At 38.0% G+C, this 24,149-nt stretch overlaps 3 protein-coding genes across 3 annotated transcripts in view; all 3 read right to left on the reverse strand.

Moving 5' to 3' along the window:
- The window catches only part of LOC108227605 (uncharacterized), an 88,449-nt gene that overhangs the window by 27,475 nt on the left and 36,825 nt on the right, over window positions 1–24,149 (reverse strand). The window lies entirely within an intron of this gene.
- Window positions 1,451–6,263, reverse strand: LOC108203621 (uncharacterized). The gene is made up of 14 exons (XM_064079052.1): window positions 6,039–6,263; window positions 5,849–5,902; window positions 5,721–5,765; window positions 5,536–5,646; window positions 4,835–4,975; window positions 4,641–4,751; window positions 4,431–4,535; window positions 4,240–4,329; window positions 4,088–4,168; window positions 3,925–3,981; window positions 3,711–3,857; window positions 3,448–3,564; window positions 2,389–3,366; window positions 1,451–1,942 (listed from the first exon to the last, which is right to left on the reverse strand). The coding sequence occupies exons 1-14, from the start codon at window positions 6,082–6,084 to the stop codon at window positions 1,686–1,688; spliced, it is 2,340 nt and encodes a 779-aa protein (XP_063935122.1). The 5' UTR covers window positions 6,085–6,263; the 3' UTR covers window positions 1,451–1,685.
- LOC108226041 (uncharacterized) lies at window positions 7,284–12,420 on the reverse strand. The gene is made up of 14 exons (XM_064079024.1): window positions 11,872–12,420; window positions 11,682–11,735; window positions 11,554–11,598; window positions 11,369–11,479; window positions 10,668–10,808; window positions 10,474–10,584; window positions 10,264–10,368; window positions 10,073–10,162; window positions 9,921–10,001; window positions 9,758–9,814; window positions 9,544–9,690; window positions 9,281–9,397; window positions 8,222–9,199; window positions 7,284–7,775 (listed from the first exon to the last, which is right to left on the reverse strand). Exons 1-14 carry the CDS (start codon window positions 11,915–11,917, stop codon window positions 7,519–7,521), a joined length of 2,340 nt encoding a protein of 779 aa, XP_063935094.1. The 5' UTR covers window positions 11,918–12,420; the 3' UTR covers window positions 7,284–7,518.

Here is a 24,149-nt window from a genome sequence, read left to right on the forward strand (position 1 = left end):
TTGGTACTCTCCCTCTGAAACTAGAATTCTATAACATGCGCATACACTGTTAAACAGTTTCATATACTAAAAACACTCATCATAATACATCATCATATAATATTTTAGAAAAAAATTATAATGATGTTAAAATTAAGTTATAAATATCCAATTTTGAATACTTTTTTTTAAAACAAGATCCTTCGTATAATTCTTTTTAACTCTAATCCGTTACACGACAAATATAGTATCCACAACAAAATATTTATAAATAGATAATAAATTATAAAAGCTGAATTTTTTCGAGAAAATATAATTAGTTAGTTAATATAATTTAATTAAAATTCAATTCATTAATACTAAAAAACTATTAAAATAATATTAAAATTTAAATTATAAATAATAAATAAAGAGTTGTATACCCGCCCGTGCGAAGGGTTGAAAGGCTAGTATATACTAATAACAACTAGGGAATTATGCCCGCGCTTCGCGAGCTCCCTTTAAAATAATTAATAATTCATAAAATTGCTGTATTATGGATTTATTTTGTAAAACTGGAAGCATATGGGAATTTATACTAATACTGAAAATAATTACATCAACAAATGACGACCACGATAAAACATCAGTAGAGTCCATGGGTAAGACGGAGTATAAGGCAATATATTTGCCTGATACTAAAATTGCTTTTTGACAAAAATATTCTCTTACGTGAACACAGCAGAGCAATACATATCAAATAGCCTCTCTGATAATTTTCTTGACAAACACAAAGACGTGGCTCCAGTTCTTAACAGCTATGATCAAACAATTATTTTAAACGTCTTTACTATTTTTTCTTGTAAAGCTTCTCAATCAAATCTGCTGCATCTTGAACTGTGGCAATGGTCTGAGCACTTTCTTCTTCCACGCTGATCCCAAACTATTTCAAGTGCTGAAAATTTTTGAGTCTTCAGAAACCTCAGTAGTATCGGGGAGTCCCAATTGTTTCTTCACAATCTCACAGAACTTCTCCACTGTCTCAGGCTTAGCAGCACATTAATTGCACCAAAATACTTGGCTTTAGCAGAAAATGAACACCGGGCGAGACCATTATGACTTGCTCAAATATGGAAATGACAATCCATTTTCTTGGCTTTAGCACAATCAGTTTAGTTTTCAATGTAGCATGGTGGAAAAAAATTTGGTTCTATTTTCTTGGTTCTGTCTAGTAATTGTGTTTTTTGTAATTTGACAGTACATACACATTCTGGGTAAGGACAGACAAAGGTGAATGGACATTTGGGACGTATCAATGGATCTTGATTGAACTAAAGTAATACTCTATTCAATGATGTATATTCATTCTCAACCACGTTTACTAAGTCATATGTTTGTTCTCTTGTACAATAAGACTATACACCACTTTTAGATATACATATGTACATGATTATACCCCAGAAACATGAATAAAATCTAAGTGAAATTCAACTCACATTGTCAAAATCATCTTGCTTTATAAAAAATCCTTCAGACTATACATCTCAAATAAAAAATGCAATCATGCTCTTTGAAAATTATAAAGCAGACATAGTCTAATGAAATAATAAAGCAAATGAGGTCATCTGATAAAAAGAAACTTATGAAATCAAAGCCTAACTGGATGAATAGAATTCATTTTTAACAGAAAGAAAATCCTAGGATGAAACCCAAAACAATAATCTGAATCAAGGAATGATGCGGCACAAATACTGAGACATATAGCGCTTGCATCCTGTAAAAGAGGCAGGTAGTATAACACATTTTCCAACATGTGAGGGATCATTATCTCCCCTACGGACAGCATCACGCACAGAGGTATAAAGATCAGAACGAATAGTTGTCTGGTTTCCAGATATCCAGTCCAATCTGTACTGCTCCATGGCAGTGAAGGCGTCAATCACATATTGTTGCCACAATCTTCCACCAAGATGAGGTGTTAAACCTGATATAAAGATATGGAAATCACAAACAAATTTCTGATTACAGAGTACACACCATAGGAAAATAAATTTTTTGGCAACTATAAAAGGTACATATCTCGGTAATGACAAAATCAGAAAATATTTGAATCTTAATATGCATTGCTTAAATTCAATAACAAAAATAGAATATTTAATTTATCCTTTGTTTAAACTAATGTGAGTACATAAATAATTAAAATAGTTTACTGTCGAAAATATTTGAGTACAACAAAAAATTTTAGAAATCTATATAAATAATTTTTTTTTATGAATTCTTGAAAAATAGCAAATTCCTGGACAACACATTACAATATTATGAAAATTTAATTTTTCTTATGGTTAACTAATTTTTTGAGAAGGATATGTTAAATTGAGAATGATATGAAAAAAATATAACATGTTAACATTAATATTGTAAAAACAGTACCTTCATTCAGCCGTATCATCAATTTATATGAATAATATTCTTTCATTGAAACATGCTCTCTGATTTTCCGTTCAGCTTCTACATCAGTGCTATCAATTGGTGCTTGTCTTCTATTTTTAACCCTTTTCAGTGGAATCTCCGTGTGATATCCATCATCTCCTAGTGGAAATAAAAGAGGAAACTGGAGCTGCATGAAATAAGCATCTGTCTCAAATACACGCTTTAGGTAACCTTGGTTAGTTTGGCACACAGTGTCTCTACACCCAGATGTATCTGCACTGGCATTAACAATCAAACCTGCAACCTCATTGGATGGACCAATAATGTTCGGACGACCATTTTCTGCTTGTGATGATATGAGTATCAACTTGAACTCATCTTGTCCATTATCTCGGAATCTCCTCTGAGCAGTGAGAAAATATTTCACCAACTTGTTATTCTCATTAAGCATCCGTGTTAGACTTTGAACTATAACTGGATCCACATCATCCGCACTTGAACCGACAGCTCCAATTCTATTTTCAGTTTCATTATCAGTATCGTATATGTATAGCTGACAAAACTTTGGTTTTTCCCCCTCAGCGGGAATGAGGCTTCCAATAAAGTGCATATTCTGTCCTCTAATCTTGAAACAGAAAGGCGCTCCACCTCTATTAATTTTGTGGTCGACTTTCCCACCACTTGAACACATTGCAAACATACAATTATACACGCGGATATTCTTTCGGAAATGTTTTGTACTGGAACCTCCATAGAGTAGAGAAGATAATGGCTCAGGAGCATGCTTCTCCGGGGGGAGAACAACTTGACCACTCTTACAGCACAATGAGAAAATAGGAGCTGCATTCGGATTTGATTTATTGTTGCGCTCCATATCCCACATTATTCCGTTACATTGTCGGCAAATAGCATTTGGAGGACCGAGGTTGGCATAGCCTTGCCACATATCAGGATTAGAATCCTCAGTCGCATCCTCACCTGTACAGAAAATGAGTTGGTATGTAAGACTATTTTACAATACATGAATTAATTTGAAACTACTTATAACAAACACAGTACCTTCATCATACAGATTATCATGCTCTGTATCATCAGCTGCATCGTCAAAATCCCGGGAGAGATCCTTAACACCAGACGTAGACGCGCCACTACTTGGCCGGAAAGGTCTGCTAGACTCTGCAAGATAACAACCAAACAGATTGATTGGCTACATACTGTTCTGTTGCGAATAAATATGACTGCATGTATACATCTAGTATATAAATCAAAATTGATTAAGATATGTAGAGGCTGAGGTCCTTGTGCAATGGTGCTTAAAATACCTGATTCGTGTAGCCGGGACAACACATAAGACGATGCGAAAGTAGAACTTGAATTCTCAGACGTGTTGTGAGGAGCATGCCTGTTTGTGCTGTGCAAGTGAGGAACACTTGTCTGGTAGGTTACAGTGCTACCGGGAGTCCTGCAATCTTTATATAGAATGAAGATTTAATTAGCAACTTGTCATATAGTTTGACATCATAACACACTACTAACCGGCAGTAGTTGGAGACTTGTGAGTAGCTCCCTGTGTGCATGGTGTATTAATGTCATCTGCATGTGAATCCATAAACAATGAGTGTACTACTGAGAAGGAAACGTAAATATGTATTAACGCGGGAAGTTGAATTAATACCATCCATTGCAGTTGCCTGAGTACCTGTTTTATTGCCATCTTCATTACCAAACCTCTGCGCCAATAATTTTTCAATTCCTAGACCTCTGGTTCTTGGTTTCTTTGCTGCAAAATTAAACAGTAGGTAAGATTGTTGGAATTGAAATTATGAGGAAAGCGAAAGGCAATATAATTACCAGCCTTCGGCGCTTTGTTAAGATCAATCACTGATTCTTGGGAATTTATTATTTTGTTAACCCCTGGACCACGACGTCGCGGCTTTGAAACTGCACATGCATAAAAATAAAAAAAATACACATAAGCACATGTATTACATGCCAGTTCAAGCATCACCAACCATGCGAAAAGGCTGTAGTGTAGCTAATACCATCCTTTTTTACTGAGTCTTTTTTTGATACAACTGGAGCATCAACAGCAAGCATGTGCGAATACAACTTTGAAACTGCAGGACCTCTTCCTCTACGTCTGGGAGCTGCGCGTGAAATTGTCTCATTTTGGAAATAAATTATAGGTCATTAGACTTTTACAATTATGTACTGAACAGCAGACATGGTGCACGTGGAGTATGATAACTTACCCTCAGAATTACCACATCCATCAATATATAATTGTTTGTTCTCATGGCCACTACTTTTGACAACATTTTCTTTTGGTTGATTATAATGAGCAGGAGCATACTGGCCGACACCTGAAAGAAGCATGGTATCGTAAAATACAATTAAAGTTGATGATATTTAAGAGGAGAGTGACGATGAAAAGTGCTTTTGTTACTTCCAGATAAAGAGTTTTGTGTGACACATGGCTGCGTTTGATTGAACCCCGGGACGTGCTGCTGAGTTGACAAAGGGATGTTCAGAGCAGGCGCATTGATGTCAAGAGATCGGAGAGGTTGCCTTTCGGTAAAAACTTTATCTGATAAATCCGGAAAAAAAAAGTCAGATAACTTTATTCCAGATATGAACCCAGTCAACAAACAGAGGTATGCTTAATATTTAATGCATGTATATTCTGTGTATTGCTCCAAGAATCATGACCACTATGCACAGACATGAGAATACAGGAGGTGCTATTGTATCTATAGCCATGGCAGCAAATAATCTTTGCAAATTGCCAGTGTTTGCCACTGGATCATCTTCTGTCTATTTTCTACTTTTAAAAGGTGAAAACAGCTCTCTCAAAACCTGGTGGTTATCTTTTATATCATTTTATAAAAAGATTAACAAAGAGTATCTTTTATATCATTTTATAAAAAGATTAACAAAGAGCAAGTACATTAATCTAATCAAAAATTAACAAAGTAACAAAATAGACTAAAGAGGCAAGTTTGAAATTTAACCCATTGGGATTAAGTAGCTACTGATAAGGTACTAAAGAGGCAGTGTGACCATGTTATATGCAAAGTACTAAGGTAGGTATACACATGTAAGCTCTGGTTTTTTATGCTTTGGAGAAAACTTAAAAAAGTGACATACCAGCATTTGTATTAGCATTGTTCCTTGTGTTGACATTTGAAGGCATCGTTGAAAGCATCCTCTTGTGCAAGAATTCATCGAGTGCTGTTCCACCGCTGCGACGTTTAACGGCTAACAAATGCGAGATGCAAATCATCAACAACGGGGAGATCAAGTTTGACAATGGGGAGTAAAGAACTGTATACCTGCCTCGTAGTATGGATCACCCGTCCGAACTACTCGCTTGCGTCCTGTAAGTCGTCGTTGTTAAATCCATGTTTTTATGATACAGAGCATAACCAAGTTCCATATTAATTAAGTACCAAGAACATACCTGCCAATTCACTTTCTGTAGAACGTGCCGAGTCTTTTTCGTCGAGCACCATATCTGCACAGAAGGAACGTCAGTAATGATCACACAAACATTACAATGATCCACGCTTTTTAGGTGCATAGTTGACCTTGGACAGGATGCATACCGACAAAGAAAGAAGGTGTAGAATTGCAGTTTAAACTAAAACTACCTGTCGATCGGGAAGGATTTCTGCGTGGAGATGGTGGCTGGTCCATTGATCATAACAGTTGAGAGTGGTTACAACATATTTGAATTTGAATTTTAGTGAAGATATGAGCGTGGGAATAGGATCCTGAGTTATGCTGCGTGCGGAAGTAAACAACTGCACCGGGTCGAGGCATCTGGTTATTTTAAAACGGGTATATTAAATGGGTAAAATGAGGCCCTATTCTAGCATGCATTAAGAATACTAGGGAATTATGCCCGCGCTTCGCGAGCTCCCTTTAAAATAATTAATAATTCATAAAATTGCTGTATTATGGATTTATTTTGTAAAACTGGAAGCATATGGGAATTTATACTAATACTGAAAATAATTACATCAACAAATGACGACCACGATAAAACATCAGTAGAGTCCATGGGTAAGACGGAGTATAAGGCAATATATTTGCCTGATACTAAAATTGCTTTTTGACAAAAATATTCTCTTACGTGAACACAGCAGAGCAATACATATCAAATAGCCTCTCTGATAATTTTCTTGACAAACACAAAGACGTGGCTCCAGTTCTTAACAGCTATGATCAAACAATTATTTTAAACGTCTTTACTATTTTTTCTTGTAAAGCTTCTCAATCAAATCTGCTGCATCTTGAACTGTGGCAATGGTCTGAGCACTTTCTTCTTCCACGCTGATCCCAAACTATTTCAAGTGCTGAAAATTTTTGAGTCTTCAGAAACCTCAGTAGTATCGGGGAGTCCCAATTGTTTCTTCACAATCTCACAGAACTTCTCCACTGTCTCAGGCTTAGCAGCACATTAATTGCACCAAAATACTTGGCTTTAGCAGAAAATGAACACCGGGCGAGACCATTATGACTTGCTCAAATATGGAAATGACAATCCATTTTCTTGGCTTTAGCACAATCAGTTTAGTTTTCAATGTAGCATGGTGGAAAAAAATTTGGTTCTATTTTCTTGGTTCTGTCTAGTAATTGTGTTTTTTGTAATTTGACAGTACATACACATTCTGGGTAAGGACAGACAAAGGTGAATGGACATTTGGGACGTATCAATGGATCTTGATTGAACTAAAGTAATACTCTATTCAATGATGTATATTCATTCTCAACCACGTTTACTAAGTCATATGTTTGTTCTCTTGTACAATAAGACTATACACCACTTTTAGATATACATATGTACATGATTATACCCCAGAAACATGAATAAAATCTAAGTGAAATTCAACTCACATTGTCAAAATCATCTTGCTTTATAAAAAATCCTTCAGACTATACATCTCAAATAAAAAATGCAATCATGCTCTTTGAAAATTATAAAGCAGACATAGTCTAATGAAATAATAAAGCAAATGAGGTCATCTGATAAAAAGAAACTTATGAAATCAAAGCCTAACTGGATGAATAGAATTCATTTTTAACAGAAAGAAAATCCTAGGATGAAACCCAAAACAATAATCTGAATCAAGGAATGATGCGGCACAAATACTGAGACATATAGCGCTTGCATCCTGTAAAAGAGGCAGGTAGTATAACACATTTTCCAACATGTGAGGGATCATTATCTCCCCTACGGACAGCATCACGCACAGAGGTATAAAGATCAGAACGAATAGTTGTCTGGTTTCCAGATATCCAGTCCAATCTGTACTGCTCCATGGCAGTGAAGGCGTCAATCACATATTGTTGCCACAATCTTCCACCAAGATGAGGTGTTAAACCTGATATAAAGATATGGAAATCACAAACAAATTTCTGATTACAGAGTACACACCATAGGAAAATAAATTTTTTGGCAACTATAAAAGGTACATATCTCGGTAATGACAAAATCAGAAAATATTTGAATCTTAATATGCATTGCTTAAATTCAATAACAAAAATAGAATATTTAATTTATCCTTTGTTTAAACTAATGTGAGTACATAAATAATTAAAATAGTTTACTGTCGAAAATATTTGAGTACAACAAAAAATTTTAGAAATCTATATAAATAATTTTTTTTTATGAATTCTTGAAAAATAGCAAATTCCTGGACAACACATTACAATATTATGAAAATTTAATTTTTCTTATGGTTAACTAATTTTTTGAGAAGGATATGTTAAATTGAGAATGATATGAAAAAAATATAACATGTTAACATTAATATTGTAAAAACAGTACCTTCATTCAGCCGTATCATCAATTTATATGAATAATATTCTTTCATTGAAACATGCTCTCTGATTTTCCGTTCAGCTTCTACATCAGTGCTATCAATTGGTGCTTGTCTTCTATTTTTAACCCTTTTCAGTGGAATCTCCGTGTGATATCCATCATCTCCTAGTGGAAATAAAAGAGGAAACTGGAGCTGCATGAAATAAGCATCTGTCTCAAATACACGCTTTAGGTAACCTTGGTTAGTTTGGCACACAGTGTCTCTACACCCAGATGTATCTGCACTGGCATTAACAATCAAACCTGCAACCTCATTGGATGGACCAATAATGTTCGGACGACCATTTTCTGCTTGTGATGATATGAGTATCAACTTGAACTCATCTTGTCCATTATCTCGGAATCTCCTCTGAGCAGTGAGAAAATATTTCACCAACTTGTTATTCTCATTAAGCATCCGTGTTAGACTTTGAACTATAACTGGATCCACATCATCCGCACTTGAACCGACAGCTCCAATTCTATTTTCAGTTTCATTATCAGTATCGTATATGTATAGCTGACAAAACTTTGGTTTTTCCCCCTCAGCGGGAATGAGGCTTCCAATAAAGTGCATATTCTGTCCTCTAATCTTGAAACAGAAAGGCGCTCCACCTCTATTAATTTTGTGGTCGACTTTCCCACCACTTGAACACATTGCAAACATACAATTATACACGCGGATATTCTTTCGGAAATGTTTTGTACTGGAACCTCCATAGAGTAGAGAAGATAATGGCTCAGGAGCATGCTTCTCCGGGGGGAGAACAACTTGACCACTCTTACAGCACAATGAGAAAATAGGAGCTGCATTCGGATTTGATTTATTGTTGCGCTCCATATCCCACATTATTCCGTTACATTGTCGGCAAATAGCATTTGGAGGACCGAGGTTGGCATAGCCTTGCCACATATCAGGATTAGAATCCTCAGTCGCATCCTCACCTGTACAGAAAATGAGTTGGTATGTAAGACTATTTTACAATACATGAATTAATTTGAAACTACTTATAACAAACACAGTACCTTCATCATACAGATTATCATGCTCTGTATCATCAGCTGCATCGTCAAAATCCCGGGAGAGATCCTTAACACCAGACGTAGACGCGCCACTACTTGGCCGGAAAGGTCTGCTAGACTCTGCAAGATAACAACCAAACAGATTGATTGGCTACATACTGTTCTGTTGCGAATAAATATGACTGCATGTATACATCTAGTATATAAATCAAAATTGATTAAGATATGTAGAGGCTGAGGTCCTTGTGCAATGGTGCTTAAAATACCTGATTCGTGTAGCCGGGACAACACATAAGACGATGCGAAAGTAGAACTTGAATTCTCAGACGTGTTGTGAGGAGCATGCCTGTTTGTGCTGTGCAAGTGAGGAACACTTGTCTGGTAGGTTACAGTGCTACCGGGAGTCCTGCAATCTTTATATAGAATGAAGATTTAATTAGCAACTTGTCATATAGTTTGACATCATAACACACTACTAACCGGCAGTAGTTGGAGACTTGTGAGTAGCTCCCTGTGTGCATGGTGTATTAATGTCATCTGCATGTGAATCCATAAACAATGAGTGTACTACTGAGAAGGAAACGTAAATATGTATTAACGCGGGAAGTTGAATTAATACCATCCATTGCAGTTGCCTGAGTACCTGTTTTATTGCCATCTTCATTACCAAACCTCTGCGCCAATAATTTTTCAATTCCTAGACCTCTGGTTCTTGGTTTCTTTGCTGCAAAATTAAACAGTAGGTAAGATTGTTGGAATTGAAATTATGAGGAAAGCGAAAGGCAATATAATTACCAGCCTTCGGCGCTTTGTTAAGATCAATCACTGATTCTTGGGAATTTATTATTTTGTTAACCCCTGGACCACGACGTCGCGGCTTTGAAACTGCACATGCATAAAAATAAAAAAAATACACATAAGCACATGTATTACATGCCAGTTCAAGCATCACCAACCATGCGAAAAGGCTGTAGTGTAGCTAATACCATCCTTTTTTACTGAGTCTTTTTTTGATACAACTGGAGCATCAACAGCAAGCATGTGCGAATACAACTTTGAAACTGCAGGACCTCTTCCTCTACGTCTGGGAGCTGCGCGTGAAATTGTCTCATTTTGGAAATAAATTATAGGTCATTAGACTTTTACAATTATGTACTGAACAGCAGACATGGTGCACGTGGAGTATGATAACTTACCCTCAGAATTACCACATCCATCAATATATAATTGTTTGTTCTCATGGCCACTACTTTTGACAACATTTTCTTTTGGTTGATTATAATGAGCAGGAGCATACTGGCCGACACCTGAAAGAAGCATGGTATCGTAAAATACAATTAAAGTTGATGATATTTAAGAGGAGAGTGACGATGAAAAGTGCTTTTGTTACTTCCAGATAAAGAGTTTTGTGTGACACATGGCTGCGTTTGATTGAACCCCGGGACGTGCTGCTGAGTTGACAAAGGGATGTTCAGAGCAGGCGCATTGATGTCAAGAGATCGGAGAGGTTGCCTTTCGGTAAAAACTTTATCTGATAAATCCGGAAAAAAAAAGTCAGATAACTTTATTCCAGATATGAACCCAGTCAACAAACAGAGGTATGCTTAATATTTAATGCATGTATATTCTGTGTATTGCTCCAAGAATCATGACCACTATGCACAGACATGAGAATACAGGAGGTGCTATTGTATCTATAGCCATGGCAGCAAATAATCTTTGCAAATTGCCAGTGTTTGCCACTGGATCATCTTCTGTCTATTTTCTACTTTTAAAAGGTGAAAACAGCTCTCTCAAAACCTGGTGGTTATCTTTTATATCATTTTATAAAAAGATTAACAAAGAGTATCTTTTATATCATTTTATAAAAAGATTAACAAAGAGCAAGTACATTAATCTAATCAAAAATTAACAAAGTAACAAAATAGACTAAAGAGGCAAGTTTGAAATTTAACCCATTGGGATTAAGTAGCTACTGATAAGGTACTAAAGAGGCAGTGTGACCATGTTATATGCAAAGTACTAAGGTAGGTATACACATGTAAGCTCTGGTTTTTTATGCTTTGGAGAAAACTTAAAAAAGTGACATACCAGCATTTGTATTAGCATTGTTCCTTGTGTTGACATTTGAAGGCATCGTTGAAAGCATCCTCTTGTGCAAGAATTCATCGAGTGCTGTTCCACCGCTGCGACGTTTAACGGCTAACAAATGCGAGATGCAAATCATCAACAACGGGGAGATCAAGTTTGACAATGGGGAGTAAAGAACTGTATACCTGCCTCGTAGTATGGATCACCCGTCCGAACTACTCGCTTGCGTCCTGTAAGTCGTCGTTGTTAAATCCATGTTTTTATGATACAGAGCATAACCAAGTTCCATATTAATTAAGTACCAAGAACATACCTGCCAATTCACTTTCTGTAGAACGTGCCGAGTCTTTTTCGTCGAGCACCATATCTGCACAGAAGGAACGTCAGTAATGATCACACAAACATTACAATGATCCACGCTTTTTAGGTGCATAGTTGACCTTGGACAGGATGCATACCGACAAAGAAAGAAGGTGTAGAATTGCAGTTTAAACTAAAACTACCTGTCGATCGGGAAGGATTTCTGCGTGGAGATGGTGGCTGGTCCATTGATCATAACAGTTGAGAGTGGTTACAACATATTTGAATTTGAATTTTAGTGAAGATATGAGCGTGGGAATAGGATCCTGAGTTATGCTGCGTGCGGAAGTAAACAACTGCACCGGGTCGAGGCATCTGGTTATTTTAAAACGGGTATATTAAATGGGTAAAATGAGGCCCTATTCTAGCATGCATTAAGAATATATGGATATGGATACATAAATTATACAAATCCAAGTGCAGTGCTTTAAGTCCAACTATCTGAATTTTATATTGCATAGTCGTAGAATAACAGAGGAAGTTTGAAGATGGACGGGATGGATTTTAATAGCCTGTCTCTTGGGTCGCGCTGGAGACTGTTGACGTAGGAGAATCGCCTTCTGCAAAGAAAAGTCACCGAGCTGCTATGCATTTTTTATGATATGAACCTCAAATTTTGGTTGTTGATGCCGACTGACAGAGATGCACAAACAAATTTATTAGCCCTGTTTAAGGTGTATTATAAAATTCTTTTATTTTATAGTTTAAGAATACTCCATTTTTTTATGTGAGTAGAGAGTACAAATTAATTTATTTTTTATTATTTTTTCTGGAGAGCGGTGCAAATAAGTGCTAGATTTTTTTATAGTGGGTAGCACTCCATAGCATACCCTCTTATATGGAGTTACGTATCACACCATTATAAATATATACATAATATATATTCTATTATATTTTTTATGAAATATAATTTCAAATTTTGATTATTAAACCGAAAACGAAGTTATACAATTTTTTTATTCCAAAGATCATCTAAAATTATGCAATATCTCAACATGATTCTATAACAGAATAATAATCATCCAGAATTATTCTGTTGTAGAATCAGTTTCGAAAATATACTTTTTTAATCAAATTTTAAGTGTTAAATTACTTAAAATAGATTTATTTTATAGTATTTTATATTAGAATCACGTTTTATATGTATTTTATAACAGAATTTATAATAAAATTGATGATTTATAGTGGCGCACTATGTAACTCCACATAAGGAGTCCCTCTCTAGAATGTTGGCCTACTTATAATAATGTAACACTAGTATACATTTTTATTGTAAATAATATATTTAAATAAAATAAAATTATGATGTGAATTTAATTTTAGCCAAACTCAAACTCAAGTTGGCTTTGATCCTCGACAGCTCGACTCCTCAGCCTCACCCCTCACAAAGTCACACTCCAATCGTCGTCTTCATACTCCAATCTTCATCTCTTATTGACTCTCTCAATCGCTCATCAGTCATCTCTCAATCTCTACGACCGAAATGCAAAAAAGATTGGATAACTTTGTAATTAAAACACCTAAACCTCGTTTCTCCCTCGTCTCTCCTGATCTCTCCCTATCTCTCTCTGCAAACTCAAGTCAGTAGTATTTTTAAGGTACGTGGTTGTGTAGTTTTTGGACAAAGGCAGGTATTTTGTGTGTGTTTTTTGGGAATGCTGTGTGTTTTTGAGATGGGGTTTCTTGATTTCTTGTGGGATATTTGTCATTAGATTCCGTTTAAGAACATGTTTTTTGTTTTAAATTTTGGATTTCAAATATCATGATTTCATGTGTCATTTCAAATTCTAAATTTTACATTAGTGTTTGAATGTTGTGGATTTTAAATGAAATTTAAATCTAACTTTTTGTGTATCTTACTCATGGATATATTTTGGGTGGTCATCGTCCGCTTCGCGGTTGTGTGCGGGAGAGATAGCATAGCGGTGGTGGCTGAAATGGTTGAGGGTTGTGGCGACGGCAGTTCAACGATCAGTATGAGATCCGGTTTCAGAAAGGAATGCGTTAATTGTGCCTTAATTGAGAGCGTTTATTGTGCCTCTTAATTGAAGGCGTTTATTGTGCCTCCTAATTGAAGACGTTAACTGTGCCTTATTTGGGGGCGTTAATTGTGTCTTAATTGAGGGCGTTAATATCTTATTAAATGTGATTTAATTAAGAGTTTAATTGTCTCAATTATGAGTTATCATAATTGTGTGAATATTTTGATCAGCACATGCATATACACGTGATTTTATTAATAATTAATTATTGGATATGAGACAACCCGGGTCAAATCCCAAGCCTTTTCTGAAAATCGGGTCAAGTCCCGAATTCCGAATCCGAAAATAAGCCGAAATACACTGGCCTAATTACAGCAACTTGGGTAATCCACAAGCCCACCACAGACCCCCAAAAGATCATGATTTGTTGGTGCAATTGGTAGTAGTACTTATGCTTATAAACTAAACTAAAGTCCACACACTTCATGATGTGGGATTGGGGTGTTACAAACTCCCCCACTTAAAAATTCCTGACGTCCTCGTCAGGCCGAAACGGATAGCCCATAGGCCCAGATCGAATCTCTTTAGCCATTGTGGGATAATATCGGCTGGCTTCGTGTCCCCACTTCCGGACTCTAGCCATTGTGGGATAATACCACCAGCCTTCGTGTCCCCACCTCCGGCAACTTGACGAATCAAGCTTTCGAGAGCCTGCTCTGAATACCATATGAGACAACCCGGGTCAGATCCCGAGTCTTTTTCGAAAATCGGGTCAAGTCCAGAATTCCGAATCCGAAAATAAGCTGAAATATACTGGCCCAATTGCAGCAACTTGGGTAATCCACAAGCCCACCACAGGCCCCCAAAAGATCATGATTTGTTGGTGCAATTGGTAGTAGTACTTATGCTTATAAACTGAACTAAAGTCCACCCATTCCTCGATGTGGGACTGGGGTGTTACAGGATATATTTTTATTATTTTTATAATATATATAATCTGTTATATATATCGACTTATATTTTTCTTGTTTCCTTTGTTTTATTTTCAGGATTCTTGGAAAAAGACGGGTTTTTCTTTTTGGACATTAAAGTTTTATTGTCTAAATTTTCCCGGTCATCTTGCATGTCCGACAATTAGATAATAAATTTAAAAAAATAATCACAGTGAATTGCCGATTCATTTTGTGAGATTTATTCTCATTTTCAAAAAAAACAAATAATACAATGCTAATCTTTTGAGAAACAAGAAAAGTAACTTACTCCTATATCGTTCTGCAAATTCAGCCTAATATAGTACTAACTAGAGAAAAAAACGCGCTCCGCGCGAGTGAGAAAAATATGAAATATGAAATATTTTAAAAAACTCAGTATAATATATAATTTGCGAGGCATTTCATTCTGTATTTGTTGCTGAAATATAAGAAAATATTATCAGTTACAAAGATAGTAAGAGTGAATCAGCATTTAGTTACGAAAAGGAAGTAAACATAAACACGTGCTTTATCCTTCCATACATCCAAACTATTTACAAAATAAAAATGGCAGAAGAAACAGCATTACATCCTGCATCCGATTATTGTACAACCATAGTCTTGATATGTGGAAAACATCACAATATTCTTCAAAAGTCTTGCAAATCTCAACCTAAGGTAATGTACAGAAAGTTATCAAGTATTTGTAATCACTATGATATAAGTTTCTGCAACTACTGTATGATGCTCAAGCAGACCCCATCGCCTCCGTTTACCACTCATCATGTTCATCTGCAAAGCAGGCAAACTCTAAGGTTGTACCTTAATCAGCCCCATCTGAGAAGGTGGCATTACCACCAATTGGATGATCACACTTCCAGGTCGACCCAAACGGCTGAAGTGTGAGCAAACACCCTGGCCCTAAATCATTTACAAGACAAAAAATAAAAGGTCCGGGTAATTATATTGTACCAGAGAAATAAAATCTGAATATGGAACAAAATGGTTACTGCTTAGTAATGCAAGCCCGTGATGTTGTCTTAAAAAGTTATAGTAAGTTAATACTCTTGATCTAGCTAAATAATTGAAAGAAAGACTTACAGGTAGCAAAGGCAGTCCTTGGTCAGTAAGAGTGACAGTTGTCTCTACTCTCTGGTTTGCTGGGGTGGCGGAACCTGCAGGAAGATCTGAACTTGCAACCCCCGGTTCTCATGTAGAAACTTCAAATGGGCTGTCCAGGTCGTTCAGGATATATTCATCTACTTTCACCTGGCCCGGCGGATGCGCATAGGAGCTGGATCCAATTACTGGAATGATCATTGAAAGTGCTGGGGGAATAGGCAGAATGCATGATGTTCGGTAAGCAAGAGCCTAAAGTGTTCAAAGAGAAATATAAATTTAGCAAAGCATAACTATGTTATTTGTTAACACGATAAAAGCAGCCAATACAATTTGAACAGTAGGCAAAAAAGGGATCGCGATTATTAAAATATATATTAGAAAAAGTTTTTAATAGTCACTCTTGCCTCTAAGCATCTCCAAATAACCTGTGCTTAAATTTGCAGCTAATGTTTCCCACTACTATTTACAACATACTTCAGAGATATTGTGTAAAAGAAGTGATGAGAATATAGATTTTCCATAGCCATAAGTCCATAACATTTTCACCACTCAGTGTGCTATTATATTATGAATAGGAACGGAGTGCTGGACTACAACTTATCTGCATGAAAACAATGCACTTACCTTCACAAAAAACGATCCAATTTGACATCCAGAGAATGATTTCACAGGCCTCTTTTCAAGCTGGAGGATATTGTAGAGATATATTCTGCAATCTATATTATACAAATCTACAATGAGCTTCACCATTATTAGTCAAAAGCTTATGTTGTGGTTGGATTGGTAATATCAAGCATAATCAAGTAAAGCTGAAAGAACAAATGTACCTGTTATCCATACATGAGGCAGAAATATACATTCCATTTAAATCTTGTGACAGGCTAGCTATGCCATATGATCGTCTTTCCTGAGAAAATAGGAAAAAGTGATTGACTACTTCTAATACTTGCTCAAGCTAAGTGAACAGACAGACTGATAATCTATCTATACAGAATTCAATGATATCCCACAACTCGTATGATTTCATATAACAAAAGTTGTTATCCTATGCACATGTATAGATATAAATATAAAAGCCTATGAAGACCCTCATTTATATAAATATAAAGATAATTAGAGGCTTAGAGCAATCCATAGTCCAACATAGCAAAAGTAGATGAATCTTTGCCTCTGTGACATGGAAAGACATGGGTCATATGACTGTACACAGAGGGAGATTATGTTTTTGTATAAAAGAAATCTAAAAAATGAAATGCAGATTTAACGCAATATTACTGAGGGGCATAAACTATTTTCCAGATTTGAGCCTTTGCTAATTATGTTTTCACCATTAAGGCATATTGGTTACAGGTTTCCGTGGCAGTTCCAGGATAACAAAATGTAAGCCGAAAATTTCCCTTAAAGACATTAAAATGGGGAAGTTCACTTCAAGTATTATGTGACTTATCTAGCTCAATATCTAACACATCAAAAATGACATTTTCACACACACATATAAAGGCTTCTACGATATAATCTGTACTAACATTTGCAGAAATCAACAATTTACAACCATTTTTTTAAATTCAGACATGCTTAGATACCTTCATAGTTACCAAAGAAGGAGCCTCATATGAAAAATCAGGAGCTTCAAAATTGACTCAATTAGCTCATCGATTGGTTGAGTAGCAGCATGCCCAAATTCCTGATTAAACAAACTCAGACAAAAAGAGGCATCCGCCGTAAAATCGGCAAACAGGCAGCGGAGTAGCGACAATAATGAGGTGGAGGAAATCATCATCTTGCATGATTTTGACAGCTTTTCAGAGAAAATATGCGGGGAAGAAATCCGATTAATGCAATTCATATCAATTCACACACCCTCACATCAAATTACAAAACAAACACAAAAGATAACCAAAGCCCTAAAAATAATATACATAATTGACCAATACAATACAATCAGGAATAAAAAAGAATCAGAGCTTGACCTTGCAAGAGCCATTGCCAAGAGCTTCGTTGATTGTTAGTTTTGAAGTGAACCGGCACTTAAAACTTTGAGTTTCGATCCTTGAACTGGAGCTTAAAACCTTGAGTTTCAATTTTATGAATTCCCAACTGAAGCAATGAAGTTCAGTAATTAAATGGGGACCTTTCAACTTCAACAGAGGATTCAATTCAAAATTACAAAGCACTGATAAAAAAATTGTGAAATTCTAGAAATTCAGGAGAACAGAAGGAGAGATCTTGAAGCCGCCACGTCAGCCTATGAAGACCCTCCTTTATATAAATATAAAGATTTCCCTTAAAGACATTAAAATGGGGAAGTTCACTTCAAGTATTATGTGACTTATCTAGCTCAATATCTAACACATCAAAAATGACATTTTCACACACACATATAAAGGCTTCTACGATATAATCTGTACTAACATTTGCAGAAATCAACAATTTACAACCATTTTTTTAAATTCAGACATGCTTAGATACCTTCATAGTTACCAAAGAAGGAGCCTCATATGAAAAATCAGGAGCTTCAAAATTGACTCAATTAGCTCATCGATTGGTTGAGTAGCAGCATGCCCAAATTCCTGATTAAACAAACTCAGACAAAAAGAGGCATCCGCCGTAAAATCGGCAAACAGGCAGCGGAGTAGCGACAATAATGAGGTGGAGGAAATCATCATCTTGCATGATTTTGACAGCTTTTCAGAGAAAATATGCGGGGAAGAAATCCGATTAATGCAATTCATATCAATTCACACACCCTCACATCAAATTACAAAACAAACACAAAAGATAACCAAAGCCCTAAAAATAATATACATAATTGACCAATACAATACAATCAGGAATAAAAAAGAATCAGAGCTTGACCTTGCAAGAGCCATTGCCAAGAGCTTCGTTGATTGTTAGTTTTGAAGTGAACCGGCACTTAAAACTTTGAGTTTCGATCCTTGAACTGGAGCTTAAAACCTTGAGTTTCAATTTTATGAATTCCCAACTGAAGCAATGAAGTTCAGTAATTAAATGGGGACCTTTCAACTTCAACAGAGGATTCAATTCAAAATTACAAAGCACTGATAAAAAAATTGTGAAATTCTAGAAATTCAGGAGAACAGAAGGAGAGATCTTGAAGCCGCCACGTCAGCCTATGAAGACCCTCCTTTATATAAATATAAAGATTTCCCTTAAAGACATTAAAATGGGGAAGTTCACTTCAAGTATTATGTGACTTATCTAGCTCAATATCTAACACATCAAAAATGACATTTTCACACACACATATAAAGGCTTCTACGATATAATCTGTACTAACATTTGCAGAAATCAACAATTTACAACCATTTTTTTAAATTCAGACATGCTTAGATACCTTCATAGTTACCAAAGAAGGAGCCTCATATGAAAAATCAGGAGCTTCAAAATTGACTCAATTAGCTCATCGATTGGTTGAGTAGCAGCATGCCCAAATTCCTGATTAAACAAACTCAGACAAAAAGAGGCATCCGCCGTAAAATCGGCAAACAGGCAGCGGAGTAGCGACAATAATGAGGTGGAGGAAATCATCATCTTGCATGATTTTGACAGCTTTTCAGAGAAAATATGCGGGGAAGAAATCCGATTAATGCAATTCATATCAATTCACACACCCTCACATCAAATTACAAAACAAACACAAAAGATAACCAAAGCCCTAAAAATAATATACATAATTGACCAATACAATACAATCAGGAATAAAAAAGAATCAGAGCTTGACCTTGCAAGAGCCATTGCCAAGAGCTTCGTTGATTGTTAGTTTTGAAGTGAACCGGCACTTAAAACTTTGAGTTTCGATCCTTGAACTGGAGCTTAAAACCTTGAGTTTCAATTTTATGAATTCCCAACTGAAGCAATGAAGTTCAGTAATTAAATGGGGACCTTTCAACTTCAACAGAGGATTCAATTCAAAATTACAAAGCACTGATAAAAAAATTGTGAAATTCTAGAAATTCAGGAGAACAGAAGGAGAGATCTTGAAGCCGCCACGTCAGCCTATGAAGACCCTCCTTTATATAAATATAAAGATTCAGGAGGACAGAAGGAGAGATCTTGAAGCCGCCACGTCAGCCTATGAAGACCCTCCTTTATATAAATATAAAGATAGTACAAAGAAATGACGTAACACCTGTTTTTTGTTGTTTTTTCGCAAAATAACATGCACCACAGTTTTTCTACTTACGTACTACAATTGAAAATTTCTTTCATCATTTTTTTACATTTACAAAAATCGATTAAATGACATATTAAACTAGATACTTTTGATGATTAAACACATATTTTATTTATTATTAAGTTTAAATTTGTAATCCTGGATAAGGATACAGTAAAATCAGAAGAGAAAACTAAAACTAGATTTTGATTGTTGTTGGAATATAGGCCTCAGCCCAATACGCCAAGGCCCAAAAGAGGTCCAGCCCATTATTTGAACTTCAATGTCACTACTGCAACGGTCGAGGGAGGGAATCTCGCCTCATAAACTCACCATCACTTCCCTCCCGCATCGGACGGAAGCGTTACAAACTCAGGATCATCTCCCCCCTATATAAAGTGGGCAAATCAAGGGTAAAGGACATTCATACACTCATACATACACACTTACGCTTGCAATTCCAAAAACCTTTTCTTAGAGCCACTAACTTATTCTCACGCCGGAGGTGAATCGGGGGGACAATCCCTCACATTCTTCTCTTTTTGAGGTCACTCTTTTGCTTCGGCATTCGGCAGAATTTTGGCTCCAACATTGGCGCCGTCTGTGGGAAGCTCCTTCGGTCCCGTATTTTAATCAGGTTGCCCCAAGATACGGGATCGATCGGAGTCTTATAACAAGTTACAACTATTCAGAATTCGAAGTAGGCATTTTTATTGATTGTAAGGGAAATTATTACATAACTGGAGGAGAATTGTAAAATGGAAAGAGAAATGTTCGGTCGGGAAGCCTTACTGATAATATTTCCGGAGGTGGGAAGCATGCCAAGTATTCTTAATGGGGCTCCCATCCGTCCCTGCCAGTTTGTAGGTTCCCGGCCGAACGATCTCGATAACAGTGTAAGGTCCTTCCCAGTTCGGCATAAGCTTGCCTTGCTTAGTCGGCATAGAAGTTGCCAAGTCTCGAAGAACCATGTCCCCAACTCTGAAAGAGCGCTTCCGGATGCCCGAATCATAATACTGAGACGCATGCTGTTGATATCGGACGTTCCTCTGATGGGCTGCCTCTCTTTCTTCTTCTAGGAGGTCCAGGTTGCCCCGTAGGCCAAATTCGTTAGTCTTGGGATTGAAGACCTGGGTTCGGTAAGACTCTAGGCCAACCTCGACTAGAACAAGTGAATCGGTCCCATAAGCCAACTGAAATGGCGTTTCTCCTGTCGAAGACCGAGGCGTGGTTCGGTACGCCCAGAGGACCCGGGAGAGTTCTTCGGCCCACAGCCCCTTAGCTTCTCCTAGGCGTTTCTTAATACCGTGAAAGATGATCTTGTTAGCTGCCTCGATCGCTCCGTTTCCATGGGGATGACCGACTGAGCTGAACCTTTGTTGAATGCCGAAGCTAGCCAAGAATCCTTTGAACTTGCTTCCGACAAACTGAGTGCCATTGTCGGATACACACACCATCGGTATTCCAAATCTCACAATTATCTGCTCCAGGAAAAACTTCTTGGCGGCCTGTTCGGTGATAGCTGAAAGTGGTCGGGCTTCGACCCACTTTGTCATGAAGTCAATGGCCACTATACAGTATTTGGCCTGCCGAGTACTGGTCGGTAAGATCCCTACTATGTCGATGGCCCACATGGAGAAATGTATTGGACTGAGGACCGAAGTCATTTCTTCGGGCGGTTGCTTTGGAACGGTGCTGTGGATTTGGTATTGCCGGCATTTCTTGGAGTAGTTTGTAGCATCTTCCCTTAGGGTCGGCCAGAAAAAACCCTGCCGGAGTATTTTGATGGCGAGGGATCGACCGGCCAGATGTTCCCCACAGATTCCTTCGTGAACTGTTTCTAAGGCAAGGAGTTGTTCCTCCGAATCCAGGCATCGGAGTAGTGGCTGGGAGACTGATCGCCTAAATAGTCGGCCCCCGTTCTAAGGCAAGGAGTTGTTCCTCCGAATCCAGGCATCGGAGTAGTGGCTGGGAGACTGATCGCCTAAATAGTCGGCCCCCGATCAGTGTGTAGCTAGTTGCTCGGTACTTGATCTTCTGAGCTTCCTTCTTTTCTAAGGGTAGGAACCCCTTCTCCAAGTAGGCTCTGATGGGGGTCATCCAATTTATGCCTTGGTGAATCTCCAGGCAAGCTTTCTTGTCGACCGAAGGCGTCTTTACCTCAGTTAAGTAGATGGACCCCGTCAAATTTTGAGTCTCGGCCGAAGCTAGGCGAGAAAGAGCATCGGCGCGTCCATCATCTTCTCGACCGATGGCGCTTAATTCAAATGTTTCAAAAAACTGAGTCTGTTCTCGGACCTTAGCGGCGTAAGCTTTCGTTCGTGGCTCTTTCTGTTCATACTCCCCGGAAAAGTGTTTGACGACCAGCATGGAGTCGCTAAAATCCCTCAAATGTCTGACTTCGAGATTTTTTGCCAGACCCATCCCTGCCAGGAGGGCTTCGTACTCGGCCTCATTGTTGGTCAAGGGGAAAGTGAATCGGATGGCCTGACAGATCTCAAACCCATCGGGACTAGAAAGGATCAACCCAGCCCCACACTTAGATCCGGATACCGACCCATCCATGAATAATTTCCATCTTCCTGGAGTCTTGATGAGCTGTTCTTTCGGCTCCAAGTCTTTCGGCCCGGAAAAAGTGCATTCCACCATGAAGTCGGCCAGGGCTTGGGTTTTGATGGATGTCCGGGGGATATACTCTAGGTCGTATTCCCCCAATTCTACGGACCAGGCGACGACTCGGCCCGAAGCTTCTGATCGACTGAAGATCTTTTTCAGAGGTTGGTAGGTGACCACCTGTATCGTTCGCCCCCTCGAAATAGTGTCGCAATTTTCGGGAGGCCATGACCAGCCCATATGCGAATTTCTCGGCATTCGGGTATCGGGTTTCCGTATCCTTCAACATATGAGACACATAGAAGACCGGATGTTAGTTCTTCTCGTGCTCCTTTACCAAAACCGCACCAAGGGTTCGGTCGCTCACTGCCAAATACAGCTGGAGGGTTTCCTTCGGATCAGGCCTCATCAGTAGGGGGCTTTAACCAGGTATTCTTTTATCTCCTCGAAGGCCTTCATGCAGCGCGACCCCCACTCAAAATTCTTCGCTCCTTTCAATACTTCAAAGAAAGGGAGCGCTTTTTCAGCTGACCGAGAGATGAACCTGCGAAGGGCTGCCAGTCGCCCAGTTAACATCTGAATTTCTCGGATGGTCTTTGGGGCTTCCATTTCTAGTACTGTCTTTATCTTTTCGGGATTCGCCTCAATCCCCCTTGCACTGACCATATACCCTAGGAACTTGCCACTACAAACCCCGAAGGTGCACTTGGCGGGGTTGATCTTCATGTTGTTCCGTCTTAGGGTCTCAAAGGATTCTTTGAGGTCGTCGGCGTGATCACGAAACAAGGATTTTACTATCATATCGTCCACGTAACATTCCATGTTTCGGCCTATCTGATCGGCGAAAACTTTGTTCACCATCCTTTGGAAAGTGGCCCCGCGTTTTTCAGACCGAAGGGCATCTTAATGTAAGCATAGGTGCCCTTCGGGGTGATGAATGCTGTCTTGGGAATATCCTCGGCATCCATGGCGATCTGATGATATCCTGAAAACGCGTCCAGAAAGCTGAGTATTTGATACCCAAAGGTGGCATCTATCAGCTGATCAATGTTCGGCAAAGGGTAGTGGTCATTCGGGCAATTTTTGTTGAGGTCGGTATAATCGACACACATTCTCCACTTATTGTTGGACTTCTTGACCACTACCACATTAGCCAGCCATTCGGGATATTCAATCTCCCCGATGAACTTGGCTTCCAATAGTTTTTCCACTTCGGCCTCAATCACCTTCTGTCTTTCCACGACGAAGTTCCTCTTCTTCTGTTTGACGGGCACAGCCTGTGGATGAACATTTAGCCTGTGCCGAGCGATCGACTCATCCAACCCCGGCATGTCTTCGGGTCCCCAGGCAAAAACATCATGGTACCGACGGACCACATCAATCACCTTCTCCTTCAGCCCTGATTCCATGTCTTTACCGATCCGAACCATTTTTCCCGAGCAACCTGCGTATAATTCCACCTCTTCGGTCTCAGTGCCTGGTTCGGCGATCGGGTTCGAAAGATCATTCCCAAACTTCTCCAACTCAATATTGATAGAATATATTTTTATATATATTCT

This window comes from Daucus carota, chromosome 6, assembly GCF_001625215.2.
Source record: "Daucus carota subsp. sativus chromosome 6, DH1 v3.0, whole genome shotgun sequence".
Taxonomy (NCBI): domain Eukaryota; kingdom Viridiplantae; phylum Streptophyta; class Magnoliopsida; order Apiales; family Apiaceae; genus Daucus; species Daucus carota.